At 41.3% G+C, this 27068-nt stretch overlaps 3 protein-coding genes and 1 long non-coding RNA gene across 7 annotated transcripts; 1 reads left to right on the top strand and 3 right to left on the bottom strand.

Annotated features, from left to right (window-relative positions):
- Nucleotides 1–656: 656 nt before the first annotated feature.
- Nucleotides 657–5169, bottom strand: plk2b (polo-like kinase 2b (Drosophila)). Of its 2 annotated transcripts, none has more exons than XM_058635087.1 (14): nt 4937–5169; nt 4741–4848; nt 4512–4628; nt 4142–4271; nt 3770–3953; nt 3376–3574; nt 3119–3266; nt 2886–2980; nt 2468–2600; nt 2176–2256; nt 1726–1885; nt 1357–1486; nt 1083–1193; nt 657–926 (listed from the first exon to the last, which is right to left on the bottom strand). In XM_058635087.1, the coding sequence occupies exons 1-14, from the start codon at nt 5132–5134 to the stop codon at nt 735–737; spliced, it is 1986 nt and encodes a 661-aa protein (XP_058491070.1). In that variant the 5' UTR covers nt 5135–5169; the 3' UTR covers nt 657–734. The 2 variants fall into 2 exon arrangements, with proteins under 2 accessions (XP_058491070.1, XP_058491071.1); XM_058635088.1 differs by having other exon boundaries at nt 1726–1882.
- A 952-nt stretch (nt 5170–6121) lies between these two features.
- On the bottom strand, nt 6122–8651 carry si:dkey-190g11.3 (uncharacterized protein LOC567059 homolog). Its single transcript, XM_058636991.1, has 5 exons — nt 8499–8651; nt 7731–7835; nt 6910–7050; nt 6780–6830; nt 6122–6663 (listed from the first exon to the last, which is right to left on the bottom strand). Exons 1-5 carry the CDS (start codon nt 8649–8651, stop codon nt 6469–6471), a joined length of 645 nt encoding a protein of 214 aa, XP_058492974.1. The 3' UTR covers nt 6122–6468.
- Nucleotides 8652–9242: 591 nt separating this feature from the next.
- LOC131464021 (uncharacterized) lies at nt 9243–22623 on the bottom strand. The gene is made up of 5 exons (XR_009241131.1): nt 21470–22623; nt 14148–14303; nt 13491–13756; nt 13205–13286; nt 9243–12749 (listed from the first exon to the last, which is right to left on the bottom strand). It is a non-coding gene; the product is annotated as an uncharacterized LOC131464021 (long non-coding RNA).
- rab3c (RAB3C, member RAS oncogene family) lies at nt 15167–26413 on the top strand. 3 transcript variants are annotated; one of them, XM_058636259.1, is made up of 6 exons: nt 15643–15918; nt 16157–16226; nt 16975–17199; nt 22630–22748; nt 25341–25465; nt 25614–26413. In XM_058636259.1, exons 2-6 carry the CDS (start codon nt 16221–16223, stop codon nt 25802–25804), a joined length of 666 nt encoding a protein of 221 aa, XP_058492242.1. In that variant the 5' UTR covers nt 15643–15918; nt 16157–16220; the 3' UTR covers nt 25805–26413. The 3 variants fall into 3 exon arrangements, with proteins under 3 accessions (XP_058492241.1, XP_058492242.1, XP_058492243.1); XM_058636258.1 differs by lacking the exons at nt 15643–15918; nt 16157–16226 and adding an exon at nt 15167–15306; XM_058636260.1 differs by lacking the exon at nt 16157–16226 and having other exon boundaries at nt 15645–15918.
- The last annotated feature ends 655 nt before the right edge of the window (nt 26414–27068 follow it).

Raw genomic sequence — 27068 nt, 5'->3', positions numbered from 1 at the left:
TTGTTTTTTTTATGTAATTCTCTCTTCCAGCTGCCCCCCCCCCCCCACCCCACACATTTTACTCCCCAGCTCAGTGTTCTGAGTCCATCTGTCAGTGAGGAGAACAAATCACAGTATTGAAAAATGTGTGTGATATTTCAACCCTCCCACTCACACATAAACAGTGAAGTTCTGGAGCATCCACACACACACACACACACACACACTCGGATCACATCTTTTGCACTGCTGACTTGGTTGTGACATACACTGTACATCATTTACAATATTCCACAGTCCGGTTGCACTCAGAGCGTCGCTCTACTTGGACGTCCTCGATAAACACCTTTTACTACACCTCTGTACATGATTACGCTGGTGCCAGCCCAGCTTTTGACTTTACTTTCCAATTATCCCTCTTTTCCACCCCCCCCCCCCCCAAACATCTGGGGTTCACATTCGTACCAACATAACTCAGCCCTTTCTCTCATAGAACAATTGACAATACAAATCAGCCCTTTCAATCCACAGTTATTGTGCTACATTTCTTTATCTCTATTCCGTCCAGTCTCTCGTTTTTTTCCCCCGCCCCCTCGCGCCTCTGCTGAGTCACAAAGGTGCAGCAGTGGAGGAATATTCATTCACTTAGCACAAGTTCATCTTTGGTCCCACCGTCTTAATCATCATTCCGCTGGGGCACAGTGCGTCGGATGGAGCGTTACTTCACACCGTTCCGGGACGTGTCCTCGTCGGCTTTAGCTGCACCTCTGCAGCAGCATGTTGAGGGAGTACACCATGCGATCACGCAGATCGGTGGGGCAGCCGCACGTCAGCAGGGAGCTGAGTTTGAAGGTTTTTGAGACGCGGTCCTCGTTGATGTACGTCAGCATGTACTCGTCTTGCTGGCAGGAGAGGATGATTTTGGTGTGGTCGTGGTAAAAGTTGACCTGTAGAGAGAGGGGGAAAAAAAAAACCATGTGTTTTTAATTTGTTTGTGCACCACAGATCTTTGATCAAAGATAATTGCAGGCTGTTCCTTAATATCCTCTCAAAGCAAACCCAGCAACAGCAAATGTTTTCTATGATAGTGTGTGTGTGTTTACCTGGAATGTGCCATCGTTAAAGAGCATCATGAGGGCGCGGTCGGACTTGAGCCATTGCAGCAGGTAGAGTCTGGGCATGTGTGCGTCTGTCATACTGCCCAAATCCCCGCCCTGAGAAAGCAGAAGAGGCACACACACACACACATCAGAATCAGACACGCCGCAACTTGAAAGATGCTACTTCAAATCCTCCCGGCGGGGTTGAAAGACAAAAAAAACAAAACAACAAGGAATGAAAAGGAGGAGTGAGGGGGGAGCAGAGATATTTACTTACATCCATGAGGTTTTCCTCCATGTAGTGAGAAAAGTACTTGAGTACAGTCACTTGGCCCACAAAGTGTTCCGGAACCTCACAGGTGGGGAAAACAGAGCACTGGCCCAACTCTGCATAATAATGGATGGTCCTGAAAATATACAGAGGATAGAGTTGGGAATCCAATCAAAACAAACAAAACACTGATTTATTGATATAATGTAAGATAAAACAAGAAAAGAAACAAGAAAAAAAAAAAAAAAAAAGCTTTTCCAAAGTCTAATCTTATGTTACACTACAAGCTTAAACAAGCAGTCTCCATTAAATATGATGATTAATAACTTTCAATGAGAAGGTGGAGTATTATGAAAGCATAGGGATGGTGCATACTTTCTGTCAGGCAGGAGGCTCATGTGAGTGCCATTGTTGAAGAGAACTCCCACGGTGTGATCAGACAACTGGTAGCCAAAGCCGTACTTGTTGGAGTAGTCCACCCATTTTGTCACCCACTGAAGGCTGCAGCTCGTCGAGCCTTGAGGAACGTCGTCTGCTGCGGGCCGACAACACAAAAGGAGGATTAGAATACAACTTAAAAAGAGATGGAAACAATTGGCATAGCTACACAGAACTCATGTCACGATTAACTAAAACATAGTGTTTTAAGGAAGTTTGGGTGTGTTAAGGAAAAGGAGTGTTTTTCATCGATGATCTTGAATTGTTCCAACTGCATTTCTGTCAGTGTAGCTATTTTATGGCAAAATACAGAGGTGCAGCCTTGTGGTTTAATATGGAATTATCTTTAATATGCATGAGTCATGATTTTTCAACAAACTGACTCACCTTTAGGCATATTCTCCAAACATCCCCTCAACACGCTTGCAACAGTCTCGGCCACACTGCCTGTTGTGTTGTCCTCCAGACCTTCAGTAAAAACAGATCATTCAGATTGGGTCAGTACAAGATATTGACATGGTCTAGCTCTTATATCAAACCACTCTGTTATTCATGGGCTTATTTGAATGTCCTGTGTGTTCTTTTACGCTCACTTAAGGATTACATAAGATCCGTTCACATAACACCGTCATCGTTTGTCTGCGAGTGCGTACGTGAGGACCGAGGGTGGCAAACTCACATTCACTGCTGCTGCTGCAGCTCCCCAGACTTCCCCTTACAATCAGACGGATGGTGTCTTGCGTAGCTGGAGACTGGCTCTCTGTTGCCAAGGCAACGTGGCTCTCTGCAGATGGCGGAAGTAGACTTCCATTCTGGAGGTGAGAATCAGTGACGACAGGATTTAGAGTCTGAGAGTTTAGATCATCTCTTCCTACTATGACTCACTGGTTACCCACAGATGCAAAGCGGTAGACTTAAAGGATCTAAAAGAGTGCTTGCTTGGTTCAAAGTTTCAGTATAGCACCAGGGTGACTCATTAGACTCGAATACATATCTCAAATCTAACCACTGAATGCCTAAATAAAAGACCACACATTATCACTTTACTATTGTGTGTGTATATACACTATTTTGGTGCTGAATGAATCATCTCTTACCTCAGAAATCTTTTTGCTCTGTTGCTGGATGATGACAGTTCTCTCCAGGTCATGCTGCAGTTTGTAAATCTCCTCTTCCTCTTTGGTTAACTTATCTGTCAAAAACAATAATAGCACAAAAATCAGAGCGTGGCAGCAGCGGACTACACTTCATCAGAGCCGGTGCAGAATCAAATGTGGCGAGTGGTGATTCAAGTGGTGCATAAGCCCTAACGGGTGGCTCTAATACTCACTCAGTGTTTCGTAGTATTTGACCTTGTCTCTCTTCCCACCAAAGAGTGCGGCAGCAGCTTTCTTGAAGAAGCTCTTGGCTGGACTGGAGATGTGGAAATCTGGAGCTGAATGGCAACAGCTAGCCGGCAGACGCTCTGGACTGAAGCCCTGTTTAGAGCGAAAGTGGGTCAGTGTGTGGCCGGTGGTCACTGTTACACTGTTTACACGGACTGACAGACTGGGACAGACAAACGGAGAGGAGGGAATGTCGTCTAACCTGTGTAAAGAAGTCGTGCCTCAGAATGAGATCCAGGTTGGGTCTGTCCTCGGGGGTCTTGGCGAGCAGGCTGGCAATTAACTGCTTAGCCTGTGGTGACAGGGACGAGGGCAGGGAGTACCGGGCCTCTCTAATACACCTGTACGTTTCCTTCAGGTTGGTGGTTTCAAACGGTGGTCTGCCCAACAACATGGTGTACCTGAAACATAACAGACCAAAGTAAGTTCATTTTCATCAGTCAAAATAGAATAAACTGAATAACATGCTTGCAACTGTTGCAAAAAATGAATAAATGTACGTTTAGGATATTGGTCATTAATATTAGTTCATATTTAATCCAAATATTAAACCCTTTAAAGTTCCCTAATGATGAATTTATGGTTATCCGACTCACATTACACAGCCAAGGGCCCAAACGTCTGATTCACAACCGTGGCCCTGCTTGTTTAGCACCTCGGGGGACAGGTAGTTGGGAGTTCCACAGATCGTCTTCCTCCTGTTTCCCGCCGGCTCCAACTTGGCAGCCAGACCAAAGTCCCCGACCTTCAGCTCCATGGACTCGCTCACAAAGAAGTTACCTGTGGGGACCAGAGGAAATGAGAAGATGAGCACCTGATACCCGACTTAGGATCAAAGGCTAAGACTAAAACTAGAGGACAAAGTGGGCTGGCATCAAAGATTGACATGCTCACTGAGAATGTGGCAATAATCGTGCAAAGCGTGTCTCAGTACTGTAGCGTGTCACCGCTGCAAGAAGAGTCCTTACCAAGTTTCAGGTCTCTGTGAAGGATTTCTTGTTCGTGCAGGTACTTCAGACCAGACACAATCTGCCTCAGATAATAACGCACCTCTGGCTCAGTGAGCACCTTACGAACCTTAAGGATATGGGCTAACGACTGCAAAAGACAAACAAAGGGAAGACGTCAGTGTTAAGAGCTGCTTACAGAAAAAAAACATTTTGCTTCTTTTTTTGAATTATTTAAAAAAAACATCAACATGTATTTAACACAATGGTGGTAGGAGCAGACTGCTCCCTCACTGATTTTGGGTGCAATGCAGATGTGATCCAAATTCTAAACAGCACTGGTCAGGATAACATACAGTAGTCAACGCATAATGTGGTGAATTGTACTTACTTTTCTACTACAGTATTCCAACAGGATGTAGATGTTCTCCTTGTCCTCAAAATAGTGATAAAAGTGCACTATGTGTTTATGGTGCAGTGCTCTGTGCAGCTCAATTTCTTTGTCAATCTAGTGAAGGGGGAAAAACAAAAAGGTCAGTGACACGGACTGATGAGTGACGGTCGTACGTGTACTAAAGTTAAACACCAGTGCGCACAGGCACAGGCGGCTGCGCGCTTACCTTCTCCCGTTGGTGAGGTTTGGAGACGCGCGCATGTGGAATGATTTTGGCTGCGTAAACTTTGCTGGTGGAGAGGTCGGTCATCTCGTAGCATTTAGCGAACCCTCCCTGGAAATAAGAACATCGGTTAACAAACATCTGTTGCTTTGCGCCTTCTGGGTTACGAGGTCAAATCCAGATTACAAGCGGGCGCTACCTTTCCCAAAACTTTTCCACGGCAGTAACACTTCCCCGTGGCAGGATCGGTGATAATCCTGGACATCTCCGAGGGCGCACTGCGCTCATCCACTCTCTTTCGGCGAGGCTCGCAGGATCTCTGCGTGGACTCACACATGCTGCTGCTGGTGGTGGTGGTGGTGCTTTGTTGGGACGCGACACTTCTCTGTACTTCCATTAGATGCTCTCTGTTAGTTTGGACTCAGAATGAGATCCGGAGATTCCGTCTGAGAGCATTTATACTGTGGCAGCCTTCCTCCCTCCCTCCCTGCCTCCCTGCCCACCCGGTTGTCTGCCGCCCTCTCTCTGACGTCACGAAGTGAAACGAGAGAATGAGTTCTGCCTGATATTGACAAACCTTGCATGAACCTGGTGTTGATCACATGACATGTAATCAGGAACAACGTGTGAAGTTCATGTTATCCACTATAATTCAAGATTATTTGCAGCACCAGCCACAGACCATAATAATATTTAAAAAGAAAGATATTCTTTTTCACATTTGTTTCCTGGAACTCAGGACTCAGTTTCATGGACCTTTTAAAAGTTGGGCAAAATCTATTTGACAGAATTTTAAGCTTGGTGCATTTGACTGACGACATATCCACGATGCAGAGGAAAGACACTCTCTGTATTCTACTCAGGTACATGTCCTCTGGTGTTCTTGCACCAAACTCAGTTTGGAGCACCAGCACCCTCAGGTGGACATTTTGGATAGCAATGCACTCATGGCCACTTTATTAGGTACACACGACACCTGAGTGAGTTACCACATTGGCTCTTGTTATGCAGTTGAACAGGCATACCTAATAAAGTGGCTGTGGTGGCCTATTAACTAATAGAAAGGTAATTTCCATCTGCAGATACTATAACAATACAGACTTGGTGATATGAACTAGACAGATGTGCACAATCCATTTAAATGTCTATTTTCAAGCAACTATTTGCATTTAAGCCATTCACAGTTTATGGGAAAAGTAAATGTGGGTTGCACACATAACTGTGGTTGCCCATCTACTGAGTTACATACAACCAAATGAGCCACAAGGGTCAGATAATGCAAATAACAGAGAATAATATTTTAACATCCGTGAGGTGGCTGTGTATAGAACAAAAATCACCTCAAGCATCAGAGAGCCATTAAGTGCTTTTACATAGGCAGGGATTTAACAAACCACATATGAGTCAAACATAGCAGTCATAGCAGGCTTCTAATGAGGTGTGTTAGTGTGAATAGTGTTCTTACAAAGCGGAGCCACAACCATATCTTAAGCATCTGTGATCAGTGCAAAGACTGAACTAATACTGATTAGGTCTAAGTACCCTAGAAATCATCTTGTCTAATAAGGAGTCCCTTTCCTCCTTGCAATATTTGATATATATTAAGGATATTGCACTGCTTTTCCTGTGCTATGACTTTAAATGTCACCTTTTAGTTGATTTCCGGTGTCTGTGGGGTTGTGAAAACCACAGATCAGGGTTAAAAAAAGAACCCGGAAAGACTGTGACTTGTCACACCACTGTTCGCTGTGCGCTCACACCAATTCTTAGGTGTGAGCGCACAGCGTCTACGTCATAAGCAAAAGTCTGGTCAAGACCGGAGCCCACAGACACGCGGTGAGGCCAGTTGGGGAAAGGAAAACGACACGTGATTACACGTGCATCGCCGGGAAGCTCTTTCAACAGCTTTTCACCGAGCACTCCCATCTGTAAAGAAGTCAGAATAGGCTGCATTAGTCAGTTAGCAATTCAATCTTATATGTTTTATACAGCGTGAATAATTCAGCTTTAAGTGACAGGTGAGAAACAGAAGGAAAACTCACCACTCCTGGAGCGAGGAAAGCGGTCACGTTGTTGTATGAAGACAAATCAGTCTGTGACAGACACGAAACATGACCGAGAATTAACTCTGATCAAGATTAAGGACAGCAAGACCTTAATTTAAGTGCTCACCTTCCAAAAGTCTTTTTTGACAAAGGTCGCTTGACTGGAGGGAACACCTGTCCAGAGAGCCTTGCTCCTGGCATAGGCCACTAATAAAGAGTTAATCTCAAACCCTGTACACTGGAAACCAGCAGAGGAGGCAGCAAACACCTGCAAAGTATTTACAGCCTATTAAAACTGCATAAAATAATAAATGCATTCATTTATCAAAACATATCTCTTGAAAACATCTGATTTACCTACATAAAATAATACTGAGTGTGTATTTGTATAGCACTTTTATAGCCTTGATGACCACTCAAAACTGCTTTACACTAGTTTTGCTATTCACTTACATACATATATATACACACAGCACATCTATGTGCAGCACATTTCCAATCACTCATCTTTCATTGCCCTTCAAATGCTGAGGGCAACGCAAGGTTAAGTGTCTTGTCCAAGGACACGGTAGACTAGCAGAGATGGGAATCAAACTCTAAGCACTACCACTTAGCTACTAGTCTGTAACTTAATGGAATAGCAGTAAAAACAGTCAGACATTTGCTCTTATCACAATTTATACATCTTTAAAAAGTGAGTCTTGGTATAAACACTTTGTGATAGTAAATGATTATGTAGGTGTTGGACTGATGTTTAAAAAGTTGGCCGCAAACTTTAGTGGGTTTTTAATATGTTTGTTTTGAATGTAGACGTAGTTGTACTTTTTTGTGGAAAAGCAAATGCAGGCAAAACACTGTTCCAAGTATTTTAATTAAGTAATTAAGTAAATATGCACTGGTGTCATCTTACTGGTGCCCATTTGAAAACTAACATTTACACTCACTAACCAGTCTTCCATCTCCCGATCCCAGATCTACTAAGCGACCGGTTCGTCCTTCAAGCAGCTTCATAGTGTTCAGCGTCTGACTTTTACTGGAGGGCAAATAAGGCACCTGGAGCAAAGAACAACACAAGTTAAAGTTAATGCCTCTAGTTTGTCTTTCATAGTCCCCAATAATACATCTATTATCTTCAAGTGAAAAAAGAGAAATAGCATAAATACTGCAGTATCTGTTTACAACGGTTAATCCCAATAAGTGCAGCGACTATAACAATGAATCTGATCAGTGCAACAATATGTCTGAATGATAAATACAGCCCTCTCTTGTATTCCTAGCTAAAGCAAACTGGTTTTGATATGTGGTAATGTTTACTTCTCTACTTCTAAATATAGCCAACAGGTCAGAATAATCAAAGCAGAGGAAGAACATTTCTGATAAATTGGAATTTTTTAGAAAACAGCCTAAATTTGCTTTGAATTTCAGATTATCTATAACAGACCATCTGCACAAAATGCACATTAGATCAATGTAATGTAGAAGACGGTGCAGTTACCCATTAAAAAGAATGCCTACTGTAGACTTACCCTTTGTTCTTTTCCCACATTTGTTGCTATAGCTTGGAGAACTATGCTCCGAAATAAGCAAATTATTGTTAGTGTGCAAGTTGGGTTTCATCTCCGCTTCTTGTCTTTGATTTAAGACAAATACGCACCAAGACGGAAAGGAGAGAAGGCAATCAGATTAAAAAAATAAAAATAAATAGGTTTTAGGCACCTTGAGACTCCACGGGATTTTGCGAAAGCCAGGCACTGCAAAGAGACTCCAGACTCCGTACAGTCCTGTGAACAGAGCACCTGTGCAGGCTGAAAATACAGGATTGGGTCTGTTGTTGAGGTCTTGCAGAATTAACTCAATATTGTCCTCCATTACGTACTGCAATAAATGCTACAAAAGAAAATACAGCACATAAAAGATGTGACGTTGTAAAGTCACATCTTTTATCATTTACTTTTATCAAAACAGATACTGAGGTCAAGAGGGCTGTGCTTTATATACAGCACAGTCCACCGGGATAAAAATAACTCTGTAAACAGATGTAGTCAGTCTGTGGGGTTATAAAAGGAATTATATTTCTCTGTTAATGATTGCCAGGAGGTCAAGATCAGAGTATTACACAAGCAGAGCACACTTTTCCAACAGCAGATGGTGCTACTGAGGACTGTTCATGCACAAACCTTCTAGAAGTTTGTGTTTACAACACAAGGATCACGTAACACACGGATCACAGTCTGACACTCAGTGAAAGCAGCAGTTTATGATCAGAGAAATTAAAGCTCTTTACTCACATTCTCAGAGAAGAGGAGGTGCAGCAGTGTGAGCTGAATACAAACAAGTTCAAAAGCACAACAATAGGTTGGTCCGTGTACGTTTTGACCGTCTGTTTTTTCGTTTTTCTTGTCAAAATCAAAAAACAAGAAATGAGAAAACCAAAATTAGACTTTGTTTTTTTTGACTATTTATTTTGCCATTTTTTCTGTCTGAGGAATGAAGTGAAGGACAGGAAGTCAGGTAACCCAAAAGTAAAAGCAAATACTTCAAAATAAAAGCCAAGCGGATAGCAGAGAAACAAATGATGGATGATGGATAGAGCAACCAATCAGGAAGAAGGGAGCGTGAACATGGGATCGTCTTGGGAGGGGGCTATTATTGATAGCTGATTGGTTTGAGCATTCGCGCGCCAATACTGAAACTACCTTTAAAAGCCACTTCCGCGTTGGCTCGAATCGTGCAGCAGAAGGGAGAGGAGCGTGAGAGGTAAAGTTGTACTTTAAATTATTTTTTATTGCTACTTTCTGTGTTTCACCACTAACATCAGTTGTCTTCTTATCAGTAATGGGCTGGCGTATTTCCACCCGCTCTACTCGCCTCGCCACGGCGTGATTCAAGAAGTGTTTCCACTACCACAGTACCTGATAGCAGGTGCTATTTTTAGAAGGGAAGAAGGAGAAGAGATGTCCGACACGGAAAACAAAACTTGACAGATCAAGCCGAACAGCGCCGAACTGTAGATCAGTTAAACTACTTGACAATCCTAAAACCTGGGTTGATCCCAATTACCGGTCTAAAATCTCAATAATTAAAAGTGGAGATGCGACCTGAACCATACTGTGTCGAGGAAAGTAGATTCAGTGGAAATACGCCATAAATCTCTTCACCCCAACAGGCTCCAATCTCAACTGCTGCACACGGAGCAGGGGAGGACGTGAGTCCTTTTTCTGTTGTAGGCTTTACAAAGGTATGTTTAAAGCTTTATATAGGACCAAAAATATTACTAAAGCTTCAGAGGAAGCAAAACTTTAATGCCAGAGGGTGCACCCTATAAAATGGCTAAAACCAAATGTAGCTTCAGCAACAGGTTTAAAACTTATGCTTTAAAGGTTAAAAAAACCAGGGTTTTTACAAGGGTTTCAAGGTATTTCATGGTTTCAAGGTATTTCATGGTTTTACAAGGGTTTCAAGGTATTTCAAGGGTTTTCAAGGGATTTCATGGTTTTACAAGGGTTTCACGGTATTTCATGGTTTTACAAGGGTCTCACGGTATTTCAAGGGTTTACAAGGGATTTCAGGGTTTTACAAGGGTTTCAAGGTATTTCATAATTTTACAAGGGTTTCATGGTTTTACAAGGGTTTCAAGGTATTTCATTGTTTCACGGTATTTCATGGTTTTACAAGGGATTTCAGGGTTTCTCAGGGGGTTTCTCAAATGTGCTACAGCACAAAACAAATAGTGACTTTCAACATGACCTTCAAACAGCACTTAGCTGTGACTGTAGTCTGTGTGACTGTGTGCTGTGATATCTGTGCAGTGCAATGCATTGTTTTGGAGTTTGTGCAATGCATTGGGTGCAATGTACTGTTTTGGAGTTGGTGCAGGGCATCGGGTGCAATGTACTGTTTTGGAGTTGGTGCAGTGCATTGGGTGCAATGTATTGTATTGGGTGCTAGCCAAAGGAAATGGATCTGTTGCAATTCAACAGAACATGGAAACTTGTGATCCACAGTCTCCTCCCCTTACTGGTCTGCGCCACCTGAACAAAAAAGGGTGGCAAATATCCCCAAACCCACCTGTGGCTTTAGTGACTGATGTTTGTTGCTACTTTTGTTACCGATGCAATGGAACTGGAATGGACTATACTAAACGTAGCATAATCTCTTTTCTAAAAAAGTTGTACATGTCGTCCGTTGTCTCTGTCCTCCCATTATGTGACGAGTATAGCAGACTCAGACTTGACCTGTGACTTAAATGACTGGGATGTTTGCTGCTGCTTTTCTTTTTTCTTATCTATTCTAGAAGAGATACCTACTTCTGTCACAGCCCCCCTGGTCAGTGGCCACCATGACACAAAAAGAACCTATGGTGGTGAGTATCCCAATCTCCTCCTGTGGCTCAAGTGACTGATGTTTGTTGCTGCTTTGTGTTTTTTTTTTTCCCCTTCTACTCTATTCCAGAATGGAGACCCAACATGGTTTTGACCTCGAGGCAACACTTGGATATCCAAGACATCTCCAGGACATGTTACATTGTGACAACTGTATTAATGTATGCTCATACTCAAAACGTTACTCAAAGCGACGACAATAGTAAAACCTCAAAGTTGCTGCCACAGCAACACAAAAGTTACTCAAAGCGACGACAATAGTAAAACCTCAAAGTTGCTGCCACAGCAACACAAAAGTTACTCAAAGCGACGACAATAGTAAAACCTCAAAGTTGCTGCCACAGCAACACAAAAGTTACTCAAAGCGACGACAATAGTAAAACCTCAAAGTTGCTGCCACAGCAACACAAAATGAACACAAAATAAACATTAATCGCACAAAATGGGGGCCCCTTGTTTGTTTTACATTTCTGTAACATGTTTTGGTTGATGTATTTCTGCTCCTGTTCTCTCTCTTGTCTCTACCTCCCTCTTGTCCTTCGTCTCCCCCACCTCTGCCCCCATTTTTCCTATCACCCCACCCGGTCGAGGCAGATGGCCGCACATCTTTAAGTCTGGTTCTGTCAGAGATTTCTTCCTGTTAAAAGGTTGTTTTTTCTCTCCACTGTTGCGACTAGTGCTTGCTCATTGTGTGAATTGTTGGGTTTCTCTTCTCTATATTAATAATTAAACTACACCCAAGATAAACTGGAATTACTGATAGAAATGTTTATCACAGCTAAGTCAGACAACAACAATCCATGCATCCAAACACTCAGTTCAGGACAGAGTGAGAGTAGTCAGCGTTAGCAACGTTTGTGTTTCAACGTTTGTTTGTCATTGTTGTCTACGTCATTCATGTTGTAAACGTCCCCTTCTTTTGTGTCCGTCCTCTTTCTATCTTCCCCAATCCCTCTTCCCCAAACCCTCTTCCCCATTGATGACCATTCACAGTGTAGGGACTGTAATGGACTCTTCGCTGTGAGCGAAGAGCAAAACTGTCCGATACTAACAGACTCACAATCCTGTCCAAATGTTTGTCCAAGTTGTCGGACAGGACACATCAATGAGACGCAGTCCGAGACACACTTTGTCCATGTTTGCATGACAAGGAGATGAGGAACGAGGAGACGAGGAAAGGATGATGGAGCAGCATCAACCTCTGCAGGACGGAGATGATCACGTGAAGTTGCCCCAAGTTAATTTCCTGTTGTGACGTCTAAGGGGCAATGTCGTCTTGGAGTGTTGCTCTGCCTTCCTTGGTAAAGTGAGCAAACTTCCTTCCATAACTGCAAGCAAAAACATGTTTTTTTTTTGCATAATTTTTTTTCTGATGGTCTGCTGTGGACGCCGAGTCACCATGGATGCTTGAGTGGATGCTGGAGTCACCGTGGATGCCAAAGTTGCAGTAATATTTGTGGTTGCTGTCTTGCAGCAGGTTTTAAACTGATGGACAAAACATTTTTCACAAAGACTTTTGTGCAAAAGCCACAGTGATAATGGCTGCTTTGCACACAGTCAAGGTGGCATTTGTAGGCACTGTATCCTAAAAGACAGATAGGAAAAGTGATTCAGAGGTTTCAAGAAGCAAAAAAAAAACAATACATTTTTGAAACCCTGTCTGAGAGGCGAAGTGTTACATTACTTCTTAATGAAGAGCTTCAAAGAACAATCATTATCAGGGGCATCTATAAAAATGCAGGAATCTTGAAACGTTTTCTCAAAATCTAAATTCTCAACAAGAGTGAAAAATATACATGGACTAAAGATTCTATACACATGAAGTACAGTACACATGGATGAAATGGCTCCAGCATTAGTTTGCCTTTTGTGAGTGTCTGATACTCAAAGGCATGAGTTGAATAGTCTGATGGTGACACTTATCCATGCTCAGGACAAACAGAAATAACATCATATTTCATAATATGTAAGGCTCATGGGGAAATGAAGGCCTTTCAGCATTGAAATTAAAAAAATATTTGATAATATAGATGGACTTACCACCGTACTCTACACTTGACCGTCAGTGTAGCTCCTCTTTGTATCTCCTCAGCTCAGCTTCATCGGTTAAAGTAGTGTTGCTCTAGAAGAGAATTTTAAAATTAAATTGTATTTTTAAACATGGGAAAATGTTTAATCCAGAATCAAGTAGTAATTAACTGGATTGCATTTGCCGATAAGCCTATCCTAAAATATATGCAGGCTAACTGAAATGAACCTAATCAAATGACACTGTTGACAGAACTTTTGTGTTCAATATACAAATACGCTCTTTATCCATTCTTACCTTTTCCTCCGTCATTGTGCGAGTAGAACACGTTATGTTGTGTTGTTCTGCGTTGTTTTTAAACTCGAGGTTCTCTCTCTTCATCGCCAACGTAAACGTCATCACGTTTCAGACGCAGTCTCTTCTGTGACCCAATCAGAGTTGAGAAGGCGTGTCGTGTAGTGTGGGGGTTGTCGTGTAGTGGTCTGAGGGTTTGCAGTTAGACCCTTCTCCCATAAGGCATGATGGAAGTACGCTACTGACATGCGCAAGCGGATTTCATGACTCTGAAATGATAAAAACATACAGATAAAATACATACTGCCACCTACTGGTAGCGAGGGTAAACATCACTCTGTCTATTATTTGTTTCTCTACTATCCTCTTGTCTTTTATTTTGAAGTATTTGCTTTTACTTTTGGGTCACATAACTTCCTGTCCTTCACTTCGTTCCTCAGAAGGAAAAAAAGGCCAATAAATAGTCAAAACTAACAAAATCGGGCCATTCATTTGATTTGGTTTTCTCATTTTTTGATTTTGACAACAAACACGAAAAAACAGCGTTTTTTTCGTTTTCTCGTTAATTGGTTTAAACGAACACGGACCTAGGTGGATGTCAAAGCTTTTAAGTGGCAACGAAGAAAACATTGTATGCACGGAGATAATGTGCTACCATACCTGATCTTTGTCACTCACTTAGCAGCGCTGCACATGCGCAGAGCTCGTTCAGCAAACCCCGCCCTCACACTCCACACACAGCCAATCAAATGTCCGCAGGATTCACATCCAAGTTGTAGATCACAGTTGTGCAGCAGCAGCAGACTCCCTCATTTCCTGAAGGATGAAATTAGTTTGATCAGTGACATCTTTCAAACCACTTTGGTTTGAAAAAACTACCTTTTCTCAAATGCCTTTTGTAAATCAACACTAAATAGTCACCAGACTTTGTCAGGCCTTTTTCTAAACTACACTATTATAATTTCACAGGCTTCAACTGTGGTAATTATATATGTTATATTCTACAGGAAACTACTGATGTACATTGTTAAATACTGTATTTATACAGGAAAATACTATTAAATCACAATAAGTTACTCCAGTAAAATGCAGTATTATACAAGGAAATGTTGCTAAATCACTGTAATTTAGTTTCTGACATACTGTAATCACTGTGAAGTGACAGTAAAATACCATATTTATGCCAGGGAATGCTGCAAAATCACAATACGACATGTTATATAGAATACAGAACAGTAAATTCTTCTGAGTGCAGTAGTTTACTATACAAGGACACAACTGACACAACAGTATCTAGGACACAGTAATTCACTGTAAAGTCAGATATAGTGTAGCATGGTCTTATTAAAAGTTGTCTTGTATGTACTTTCGATGATTTTCTTGTTTCAACCTTGTAAAAACCCTTTGATCTTGTTATGCACATTTATCTTCATTATTTCCTTGTCACACTTATTTTTACATTAACAATTTGGGTCTGATCTGCCTAAGTGACGAGATTATAATTGCAAAGATGAATCCTCTGCAGTGGCTGCTATACTGAAAGACCCACAGTAATAATAATAATAATAATAATAATATTCATTACCAGGCACTCTTTTGTTTACACTGCCGCCGAACAAACGGCTGGTCGCCTGGGCGGGGAGACGGCAGGAGGGTCGGAACACGAGTGACGCATACGGAGAGGGATATTATATTTGCTTCCTGACAAAAGGAAAAAAAAAAGAAGATATTTCTGCAGCTGCTCTACTCGAAGTTTATCAACCTCAGGGGAAAACGCAGGCGAAATATCACCGTGGATTGAATGGATTTGTATGGGAAGGTAAGATGATTTTTACTGAAGACGGGGAGAGGGAAAAACAGTCATATGACTGCAGCCATGACGCGTTCTATAGACACTGGAGCAAAGGCTTCAGAGTGCTTCCTGCTCTGTGATGTTTAAGGTTGGATAAGAGCGCACAGCAGCTGTTAACAGCTGGGATGCGCTGCATGCCGAGTAATGTAGTCGAATCTGCGCGTTTGATGGCGTTCTCCTCCTCAGCGGCAAGACTACAATCCCCCACATTCATCTTGACACCCCCACTCTTACCCTCACATCGACCCCCCCAAATAACGTCAGAGACACACGCGCAACGACGCACTTGCTCCGTTGCTCGTGCTTCTCTCACGCGAGCTCATCGTCGTCAGCTCCGGGGCGTGTGCCAGATCAGAGGCGGAGGAGGGGACAGCTCCCAGGTGCTGAAACTGCTCTGCGCTCCAAAAGACAGAGGCAGACAGACAGACAGACAGAGAGTGAGAGCGAGAGAGAGGGAGAGAGAGAGTGTGTGCGTGTGTGTGTGTGAGAGAGAGAGGGCGAAGATCAACGACAAATATAAAAACCATACTCTGCGAATCAGGGGCAGATACAGATAGAGAGCCGAGGCCTTCAAAACAGGTTTGTCCACACAACGTCCTCCTCGCGTTTATGTAGTTTATGTGCAAGAATTGTCATCAATAGATAAAAAAAAAACAAAAAAAAACCTCCTGCCCAGATTTTTCTTGTTTTATATAATCCAGATGCAGCTCCTAGATTAGCTACATTGTGTTATTTTTTTTTTTAGATTACATTTAGATTAAAAAGAATTGTGATTTAGTGTCAGGAATACACTGATATTTTGGCGATGTTCTTGCAGACGCTGCCTCTGTGGCGAGTGTGGTTTTTTTTCGCTCTCATACACGGAAGCAGACGGAAATCTAATGCAGGTCCGGCATTTTTTTTTTATAACTGCAGAAGCTACAGGAAGAGCTAATGTTTGCCTCATAAACGCAGAAGCCTTGTCAGAAACAATCACCTTGGAGAAAATAGGACTGTGCTCCTCCTTATCCTGCGCTTTCACTCGTCGTTAGGTCGCCGAGTGTCGACAGCTTGCATTGTATTACTCAATGAATGCGCGTTGTTAAGGTGTAACATTACCTTGCCCTTTCTAGCGTAACACTCTTAATATAGATGCAGATAGATCCGGTTATTCCTTGCTAAAGCCTAAATAGAACCGTCAGAAATGTAAGGAAGAATAAATAAATGTCAATATTAAAGTGAGGTTTGACGTGTTTTTCCTCCTGCATAATATACTTCCACTCGGGAAATAAAGACATCAAATCCCATCATATTATGCTATAGGTATACCATCACTATTACTTTTGTTTCATAATCAAATTCCCTTTCAAAAGGCAATGGCTTTAAATGAGACCAAGTCAGCTGTTTAAATCCCTGGTTATCTAATACTCATCAATACAACAGCTTGCTGTGTTGGTCAAGCTGAGTTTCCTGACACAGCCTTCTGTCACCTCTCATCTGTGGCCTGTACATCAAGCTGGTACTACAGTGTGTACACATTCCTGGCACTTGCTCATCACATAGGTTCTCTTTTCAAATATGCCTGAAAATAAACATTTTTCAGCTCAAGGTGAAGCACTTCATCTATTCTATTCATCCTCTTTTTTTTTTTTGCAGATGGCTGCTACTCAGGATGTGAAAGGGAAGGGGGAGGGAGGAGACCAAAACTTCGACTACATGTTCAAGTTGCTGATCATCGGCAACAGCAGCGTGGGTAAAACGTCTTTCCTGTTCCGATACGCTGACGACGCCTTCACCTCGGCCTTTGTCAGCACAGTGGGCATCGACTTCAAAGTGAAGACCGTGTACAAGAATGACAAGAGGATCAAACTACAGATCTGGGTAAGAAATATTGGACGAACATAGCATTCAAAGATGCTATGTCGTGTACTGGTAACAACTCAATCTCTTACTCTTAACTCTACAACAGCCCATTTCACCCACAATAAAATGTAAATCCATATAGCATTAGCATAAAGCCAATCATTTATAGCAGAAACATAGGCTGTAGTTTCTCTGTTCTAATTATGCACACATTTCCATCTCCTTCAGTTAAATAGTGAACATTAGCATGTTGGAAACATGATTAAGTGTCTGGAAAACCTCTGTGTTCTATTGTCCTACCTATAGGCTCTAATGGGGAAGCGGCTCTTCAGTGATGCCCTGCCCCCCCCCCATGTTACTATTGTGCTCTTCCATCTTTGTGCTCCTGCATGAACAACTCCTGTCTATAAAAAGGGGCTGTCAATCTAAAACCAGAGCCCACCTTCGCTTGACCCCTGCCCATATCTTTCTCAGTTGATCAATAAAGTTCAAAGATTGTGAGAGGTTTCGACTTGAAAGCTGTGTTTGGCTGCATAAAAATATCCTGCACACGTGGGGTCACCAGTACATTAATGCAATTTGACTTAGTGTTTTGGCTTTTGTAGCATGAGGCAAAAATAGTCCCATGCAATGTCACATTTATTCCAGGCCACAGTTGTATCAACGTTTCACCAAATCTGCAGGTTTTTCCCTTAAAAACAAACCTGGAGATTCAGTATATTTATATCGTCAACTGACCTAATTTCCTTTGGGAACATAAAGCTGCTGAACTGCGACCTGAACAACTAAAGTAACCAGTTCATAACTTAAAGCAAAATATCACAATTAGGTCACCTTACTTTGGCTGGGCAGAGTATTTATTTCTTTATTCAATAGCCTAACAATTTTCTTCTATTTTAATCTCAAGCAGGAAACACAAGTGTGATTTCTTTCTCAACCTTAAAAATATGTTACATGTCATCAGCTTTCTTAATTATAGAAATCCTTGGCAAAGGCTCCCTCATGTTTTTCCACGTAGATTTAAGACTCTACAATGAAAGCACAGACAGATGGAAGTCTCAACATAACTGACAGCAGACAAGTATGTGTTACTTTGGCACACACTGGGAAAAAGAGAGCAGCAACACCTTCCCCACAACGTGTGGGAAACTGAGGAATATCTGAGGCTGTTTAATTACCAATTCATCTGAGCTGTTGAGGCACATTGTCTTGAAATACCTCGGAGATAGAGGGGGATGGATTTTTTCCTCCCCATTCTCTTTTTTTGTGCTCCTCTAAATGCCAACACTGCCTTCCAGGTTTTGATCTTTCTCGTTACAGTGGCCATCTTTTGCCACAGTAGTCATCCCCAGACACTTGCCGTTTGCTAATCACATTAGCAGAAAGCAGAAGTGCTCCAGCAGGTTGGGGAAACAAGGGTTTTGAACGGTCAAATGGCCGACTGTGTTTTTATTATTAGCAAAGCCCATTCAAAGAGAAAGTGTCAAGGTATTTGACCTCTCATTTTTAATTGGCCTCAGGCAGAGCTCACGCTACAGGCTGTTTGAGGTGAAGGCTATCGGCTAATGTCATAGTGACAGTCACACCATTCATATCAGAGATAAAAGCAACTTAAGGAACCATTGGTTTCATGTTGTGATAAAGTAAATGAAACAGTACCGTTTGTAAATATTTATTTACTGAATGAATTCAATTATTCTTCATTCACTTCCTATCCATTTTGATTAACTTCTGGGTGGGACTATAATCAAAGCTTTTCTACAAGCTCCAGTCCTCTGGACTCAGATTTCTTTTTCCTGTCCAACTCCCTTTTAACAGAGATGAAGTGGAAACCCATGACATGTAAAGGTCACTGTCAGATGCATAGCGAAAAATCAATAAAATGCACAAGGCTTACATTTCATACTAGAAAAGACTAAGATTTAACCATCATTCAGATGATCTACAACGATACCTCATGATTTTGTACAAAGCATCAGTGAAACATACTGTAAATTCATTATCTTGTTTCTCTTAGCTGATAATGTCACTGTTAGCGTTTCCCAAATGTTTAAATGGGGACTTACTGTACATAAACCCTGTAATCAATCTTGTATGCCTTAGTTACAGCTGTGACACTCTTTGTTGTTATCTGTATGTTAACCAATGTTATGCTACTTTGAAATGTTAAACTAAGGTACAATTTCAGTTAAAAATATCTACACGATGCTCACACACCGTCGTACATATTTGCATCGCTCAGGATTCTTTAAGCTACAGGGTTTTGTACAATATTTACCATCCCATTACTGATGTGCATCGTTGATGCATTCATGTTCTACTCTGCCTGTACATGAGTCATAGATACTGCACTGAGCTGAATCTGTACTCTTTCAGCTGTTCATAATGAGTACTTCAGGTCACATCCACTTATTTCAGATGCAGCTACAAATACTGCAGTGTAGATACCCACATTCTACTTTTTTGTGGCAGACATTTTGACAGGCGACGGTAAGAATAGCACAGATGTAAATATTCTAAGCTTCCACAGTTTCTGGATAAATGTTCTTATCAATCAACTTAACTTATGTGCAGTACCTGTTTCCACACATGTCAAAATGTCTTCTCCAAAAAAAAAAAAAAAAAAAAAAAAAAAAAAAAGGCCTTATTGGAGTGGATGCTCATTATATTTTGAACTACTGTTGCTGAATTTGAGTTGAATTTTTGTACAGCTTACTCTTAGATACGATATTGCGATTATTTTATGGCTCTTTAAATGACATCTATTTCAGAATCACCTGTTTATATTACCACTACAAATAAAATGAAGCATTGTGCGGGCCCTTGCAGTCGCCATGCTTTTGAGCAGATCGGCCGATGTATGTTAAGTTACAGGGCACTTCCTGTTTGGTGGCAAATGGTCGAAATCCACCAAAATTCCCATGGTTGCCTTGAATTTTGTGAAATTTGCTGCAACTTAGTTTTGGCTTTGTCCTCCTGGCTTTGGGGGCGCTACAGAGCCATTTTAACATATTCCTCTTATTGTAAGAAAGGGTTAGTTTTGATTTTCGCACTAATTTTTTATCCATTTTCACCAACGTTAAGCGGATCAATAAAATGAATACCAGGAATTCTAATAGGTGCTCACACCACTGTGTGAGTGCTCGGGCCCTAATAAAGAAGTTGAACTCTACACAGTGACCAAGTGCTCTCTGGTGGGAACACAGTAGCAGCTAATACACATCACCAAGCTACTTCATGGGTGGATCCCAACACACATGCTGTTTAGTGCTATTGTGGACTGACAAAAGGTCCTAGCTTTGGTGTGTGTGTGTGTGTAGAAGCTTGGCAGACTGCAAGCTCTGTCTCATATGGGTTCTGTCTGTGGAGTGAAGGTCAGAGCTGTCCTCTGGCTATAATAAGCACACTGTTGAAGCCATGTGCACAGTGGCACAAAGCAAAAAAAAAAAAACACTGCAGCAAATACAATCCAGTGCTGCCTGTCAACCTTCTGTTTAACAAGAGCCAAGCAGGAGGAAGAGTCTCTGTGGGCCACTTTCACCATCTCAAAAGAGAGAAAAATGGTGTTTCACATGAATGTGTACTCATCCTGTGGCACAGTTGCGATTAGGGCTGACCGTTTAATCATTTTCACATCAAAAATGCAAGTTGTAAACATGCAAACAGCAGCAATATTAAACTGAAGCTTGCAAATCATTCAGCAATTGTTCCTACTAAAACAACATATACCATATTAAAGCTTTTGCCTTCACAGTATAAAATCTCACCGTATTCAAACAATTACAAAGAACATTTATATTTCAAGCTCAAAGACGATACTATAAATACCTTAGTTTAACCCAACGGAGAAAAAGCTCATATCAACAATGTAAAAAGCTAAATAAATAAAAACTAGTTTTAATTTAATATTAATCAGCCTTCTGATAAAAACTACTTTAAAATTGCGTCTGTACAATTTCTCTCCAAACACCTTTGTGGGAGATATGTTAACATAGTTTCACAACACAAAAGTTAAAAATGGAACCACAGATTATATTTTAATGATTTTCATTCATCACAGTGGTCTTAAAATAGGAGTCATCCTTCTCAGTTCTGGGTTGACTTTGCCTACTTTTGCATTTTGAAGGCTTTTACATGAGCAGCATTGAGGTAAGCACATGACCACAGGTAGCACTTTGCAAATTTACAGTGAATTCATTACTAGTAAACATGTATTGTTAGTTTACAGCAAACAATTGTGGATTATTTTACTTGTAGACTTGGACCTTAAAAAGCTTAATAAGCTCACCTTGACTCAGGTTGTCAGCAAATGAATGGGCTGCTCAAGTCTCTGGGCTTGTTTCTGAAAGTGAGAGCCATATGTTGCATATTTAGCTTTGCTGGGTAACATTGACAGATATACAAGTGTGTTTGTTGCACTCACCTTCTTTGCTTTTAATTACTGGAACTATAATGTTGTTTTCTTGACTAAAACCCCACAGACTATCCTCTTCCAGCTGACATGCTGATTAGCTGCTGTAGCTAACATGCTGATTAGCTGCTTTAGCCAGGTGTGGTCATGTGGACCAAACCATTCTGCACATTTTGAAAGGGGGGGACAGTCTCATTTACTGGTTCATATAGTCAATTTTATTTTACTCTTGACAATGATTTAAAAATGTTAAACTCCTCTGTATCATGTCCTCCAACATGAGTTACAGAAGCCTTCAAAAACATTTTGAACAGATAACTACACTGTGATGCCTTGAAATCAAAAACAACAACAACATATCTACATATCTAAGCATTAAATCTCAATAAGCTGCCCTAATACATTGTTTTTTTCCTTCCATGTGAAGACACTCGATAGAGAAAAGCTTAAAATGTGTGTTCTTGGGATCCATTAGCATTTTCATTGACATCTTGTAGCAGTGCAGCGAGCACCTGTTTCCAGGGTGATCCGTGGACACTGTACCTCTCCCCCTGAATGCTGTGTAATCACTTGCTTGTTTTGCCTTTGTGCAATTTGTTCAGCCTTATCATGAACGGCAAGCAGGATCCCAGTGTTTCAATCATTTCACTGCTATTTTTAACCCCTTTTCTAGGAAACGCATGTCATAAAACGAGCTCTGAAAAATGCTGCACCACTAAGCCGAGCCATTATTGTACTGAGGAAATAATTACACATTACATAAAACCAGTAAAGCAAAGATTATTCCAATGTTATGAACACAACAAATGAGCCCACAGTTATTTTTCTAACTTGGTGTGGCCAACCATAGACGCTACATCCGGGGATTACATCAAGTAGCCCAAACCTGGGTTTAAATCCAAAGAACCTCTTGGCATGTATAAACAGCTGCATATTAGTAATGTACATCTCTGCCTTTGCCATCCACCGATGTCATTGTTGTTGAAATATCAGTCAGCTGCCTAACAATAATGTTAAGTCATGTTACCTGTGTGTAGGACACAGCAGGCCAGGAGCGATACAGGACCATCACCACTGCCTACTACCGTGGAGCTATGGGCTTCATCCTAATGTACGACATCACCAATGAGGAGTCCTTCGGTGCCGTGCAGGACTGGTGAGTCGCGTTTTTGACAGTTCGGAATAAAGGAATCATCTGTATGGCCTTTGTATTGATCATTCGAGTAAGAGCATGAGATCATTTCAAAAGAGCCGAGTGTTTGTTTCCATTAAAATGCAGTCAGTTGACATTGCAAGTCCACACAGTTTGTTTTCCTGTCTCATCCTAACAGAAAGAGTCCATCTCTCTCTCTCACTGTCCAACGTTAGATTGACAGGCTTGTTAGATAGTGTGCTGTATATGTAATTCTCGAGGATCGATTGGCGACTTGTCAAGTTCATGGCTGGGGTCACTCAAGCGTCTGCAGCAACCGTGAGCCAATTCCAAATGTTGGTAATAAGCCATGATGCATTCATGTACAACTAGGACTTTGTAGGCGGTGTTCAATTACAGAAATGAGGTTTCTGGGTTAGAAATGCTTAATCCTAGATTAAAATCACGTATGTTGTCAACAGAACAAACAGTTACAGTACAAGGCAACAGCTTTGCTGAAGCCCTTGTAGGTGAGCTTCATCCACAGGTCCTGGGGTGAAAAACTGCAATTTCCCATTTTTAATTACACCCTGCTGTGACACATTTGTCTTCCACTGCCAGGCCAAAGGAATGAACGGGGCACAGGATATGCATTTTTTAGAGGAAAGATTTCTGAATCATCATTTTTCTCTGTGTGCTTCAAGGAAATGATTATATGACTCAGGCAGACTTAATAGAGAGAGATATTTTTGGACTGTACTGTTACCTAACTTGCCATGGTACACACATTTAAACCCGCTATGTACTGAAATTAAGTTTCTATCACTATAAAGACAAAACACAAAGCAATTTTGTGATAAGAGCTATTATTCTTTTAGGGAAACCTTTGACTGAATACTGCCATCTGAGTGTTGTTCACGATTTAATTCAAGTGAGACAGCAACAATCTTAAATTAGGTAACCTGTGACATCACTTAACAGACACGGAGAGGCTCTCTTTACCCAGAGCCTTAAATTCTCTCTTTCTTTCATTCTTTCCCTTGTTCATTGTGACAAGGTTGGAGGGGAAAAAAAGAGGTTTCCATGGCAACAGCTCCTTCCCTGACTGTAGCTGAATTAAGCCTGTGACGTGTTCACTTCCTGCCTGTGACAGACACTAAATGGGGAAATATGACGCTGAGTTAAACATTTAACAAAGGAAACTAATTGATTGATTTACAAGTCATTTATTTATTGCCACAACTACAATTATCAACGGTCTACTTCCTTAAATTTACCACTGGTAAATACAGATCCATAACACCATGCTTATGAAGCTTAGTAATATGTGACATAAGTGGAAATCTGCTCATGATCAAATATTGTAACAAGCCAGAAGTGGACAGCGAGAGCAGTGCCAACATCATGCTGTTTCAACTCTCTCTCTCTCTCTCTGTTTCTTCCTCTCTTTCTTGCTGCCTTGTTTCCACCTGTTCTCAGCACATGGGCACTGAGCACTGACCCACTTTCAGCCAAACTGCAAGAAACTGCTCAATCATTTTGTTCCCTAAATATTGAGTGCAGGCTGTGGAGGTTACACCACTGACCTATGGCATGCTGTCATAATTGTCCTGTTATCTTACGGAAACATTCAGTATATTTAAGCAAGAGGTTTTCTCTAGGATGTCAAAAACAAACAAACAAACATCTGCACTCACCTTCTGTATTGTTGGATGTTATAATAGCCCAATAGTCCCAAGCAAAAACCTCATCCAAAAAGCGGGGTACACAATGGCAGGGAAAACATGGAGAGACTAAACCACCATTCTCTTTCACACTCACACCTACGTTCAATTTAGAGTGTCCAATTTGCCTAATCCCCTAATCTGCATGCTTTTGGACTGTGGGAGGAAACCGGAGAACTCGGATAAATACCGACGCACACACGGGAAGGCATCAACCTCATATAATTTTTAAATTATAACGTGTTTGGCAGTGAGGTAGTGGCATTTTGTTGCAGTCTAATGGGACTATTTTGTCATTCTCGGGGGGCCCTTATACTGATTTTAGCATATCAAAGAACCATCTATAATGGTTGGGGGTCCCCAACCTTTTTTTTTAACCACAATGATGAAGGAAGCAGATGCCATGTTTCTGGGAGAGGGAACATGAGAGAGAGATGATAGTAATCTATTACTCATATTATGTTATATAAAGCACTGTAACAACATATCACTATGCAGTGTGGCTGCAGTCACCAGATGAGGATTGGGTCAAAAGGTCGTCATATATGTGAAAGCCACTGTCCTTGTTTGTAACAAATGGCTCCGAAATAATAAATGATAACTAACGTCCGAGCGGTAGCAAAATGATCACACAGTGGCAGTTGACCCACTTTTCCACCGCTGACATTGGTGACTCATATATTACACAATAATGTTTCTCCGTGCTCATGACCGCTCCACTTGGCGAGCAAACTTTCACATCATGTCCTTCCCTCTGCCATCTTTCATGTCGGTCTCCAGCGGCTCGTGTCCAACAAAGAAGTGGCACAAAAACAAAGTCTGACTGTGTCTCATAATCAGTGTCCATGTCCGTGTGGCTGTGATGTATTCACTTGTTTGTGATCGCATGCAGGTCAACCCAGATAAAGACCTACTCGTGGGACAACGCACAGGTGGTGCTGGCTGGAAATAAGTGTGACATGGAAGAGGAGAGAGTGGTCTCAGTGGATAGTGGCAGACTGCTGGCAGAGCAGCTGGGTAAGAGCAACATCTCTCCTCTTGTCTTTTCTGATCATATTCCTCTTTTTAACACATTCAGCGGCATCATTGCTATTTCTTTTAAACCATTATTCCCAAGATGTAATGTTGCTACGTTCTTACATGACTCGCACTCCCTCTTCCGAAGGTTTTGAGTTCTTCGAGACGAGCGCCAAGGACAACGTCAACGTGAAGCAGACCTTTGAACGTCTCGTCGACCTAATTTGTGACAAGATGTCCGAGAGCTTGGACACTGATCCGGCTGTCACCACGGGAGCCCCCACTGCCAAACTCACAGACACTGCTCCGCCCCTTCAGCAGCCTGGATGCAACTGTTAGTAACTAATGTCAGGAAGCCAAGTGAGGGTAGCACAGGCCCCTAGTAAGTGTGCCGAGTTTTGTTCTCCCTCAGCATTATTAACCCTGCTAGTGCTGCTTTCTCCGGACTACACTTCAGACCCTCTTTAGCATTAGAATTACAAAAAAAAACAATGCTGTTGTATTATCACTCAACTTTATCACCTTATATCAAGAGCAAATAACCAGACAGACATGGCAAATGTGTAATATTACAGGATATTTACAATTTAGAATCACTAATGTCCTTCTTCTTTTTTTTGGCTTAGTTAGTATGGTTTAAAACCATGTATGTTTGATAAGGCTGTATGTAGTTCACAGTCATTCTGTACAGTAACCACCTTTAAGACCTAAACATAGCTATAACATGAGGGATAGAATCAATGAGTGCTTTAATAATTCTTTTATGTCTATTTTTTGTACTCCCGCCCCCTTTATAGGTTTTAGTTTCTCCTAAAGCTGCCAAATCAGTGATTTAGTGCACTATAGGATGTAGCCGATTTGTTTTGTGTAATGGGTGTGTGTGTGTGTGTGTGTGTGTGGTCTTGTGAGTGAGCGTGTGTTTGCATGAGTGTGAGTATCGTGTTTGAGTCACAGATAAGTGAAACTTTGCCATCTAAAAAAAAAAAAAAAAATCATCTACCATGGATGAAAAGTGGCCTTTTAGCATCTCCAACTCGGCCTCCCTAAATCCCTCTGTTAGCCCCCTGTTAACTTTTATGGAATAATTCCAGTATGTTTAATGTTGATGTAAGTACTAGTCCATGTTTTGCTGTCTGTAGACGTGTGAAATCTCTGGTAAGTAAAACAACTCTTTCTATGTGCTTAGCCTTTCACATGACCTTGTTTAGTTTAATGCGATGAGCATGCTGCCAACAACAACAACAAAAAAGTCAGTCATATTATGTGCTGTTTTAGCAAAAGATAGGCCTAACCTCAACCTAACATCCCCATCTCCAAATGACAGCAATGATCCAACATTTCACTGAATAAATAAGACATAGTACAGCATTTGACATATAAATCAGCTTTGGCATGGAATAAACAGCCATATATTTAAAAAAAAAAAAAAAAAAACACTTTTGAGTCCTCGGCATGCTTAAATTTCACGTTTTTGTTATAAAACTAAGTCCTAGCTGAAAGAAAGTTCTGAAGCTGCTTAGGAAACATCATAATTACGACGTATAGTAGTTTAAGGCAGGTATATAAAGAACTCTTGATGTCTCAATAACATAAGTTCATATAG

The sequence above is a fragment of the Solea solea genome, chromosome 8 (assembly GCF_958295425.1).
Source record: "Solea solea chromosome 8, fSolSol10.1, whole genome shotgun sequence".
NCBI classification, from domain to species: Eukaryota; Metazoa; Chordata; class Actinopteri; order Pleuronectiformes; family Soleidae; genus Solea; species Solea solea.
The sequence above is the reverse complement of the archived record's forward strand: the minus strand, read 5'-3'. Positions and strand labels throughout refer to the sequence as shown.

Bases quoted from the DNA above. Each gene is read 5' to 3' on its own strand.
- rab3c (XM_058636258.1), top strand. The intron at 22,749-25,340 runs GTGAGTCGCGTT...GATCGCATGCAG, and splicing joins TTCGGTGCCGTGCAGGACTG to GTCAACCCAGATAAAGACCT. The intron at 25,466-25,613 runs GTAAGAGCAACA...CCTCTTCCGAAG, and splicing joins ACTGCTGGCAGAGCAGCTGG to GTTTTGAGTTCTTCGAGACG.
- plk2b (XM_058635087.1), bottom strand. From the start codon at position 5,134: ATGGAAGTACAGAGAAGTGTCGCGTCCCAACAAAGCACCACCACCACC. The intron at 4,629-4,740 runs GTAAGCGCGCAG...CCCCTTCACTAG, and splicing joins AACCTCACCAACGGGAGAAG to ATTGACAAAGAAATTGAGCT. The intron at 4,272-4,511 runs GTAAGTACAATT...TGTCTTTTGCAG, and splicing joins TGGAATACTGTAGTAGAAAA to TCGTTAGCCCATATCCTTAA.
- si:dkey-190g11.3 (XM_058636991.1), bottom strand. From the start codon at position 8,651: ATGGAGGACAATATTGAGTTAATTCTGCAAGACCTCAACAACAGACCC. The intron at 7,836-8,498 runs GTGCCTAAAACC...TCTTTGCTCCAG, and splicing joins AAATCCCGTGGAGTCTCAAG to GTGCCTTATTTGCCCTCCAG. The intron at 6,664-6,779 runs GTGAGTTTTCCT...ACTTCTTTACAG, and splicing joins CTTTCCTCGCTCCAGGAGTG to ATGGGAGTGCTCGGTGAAAA.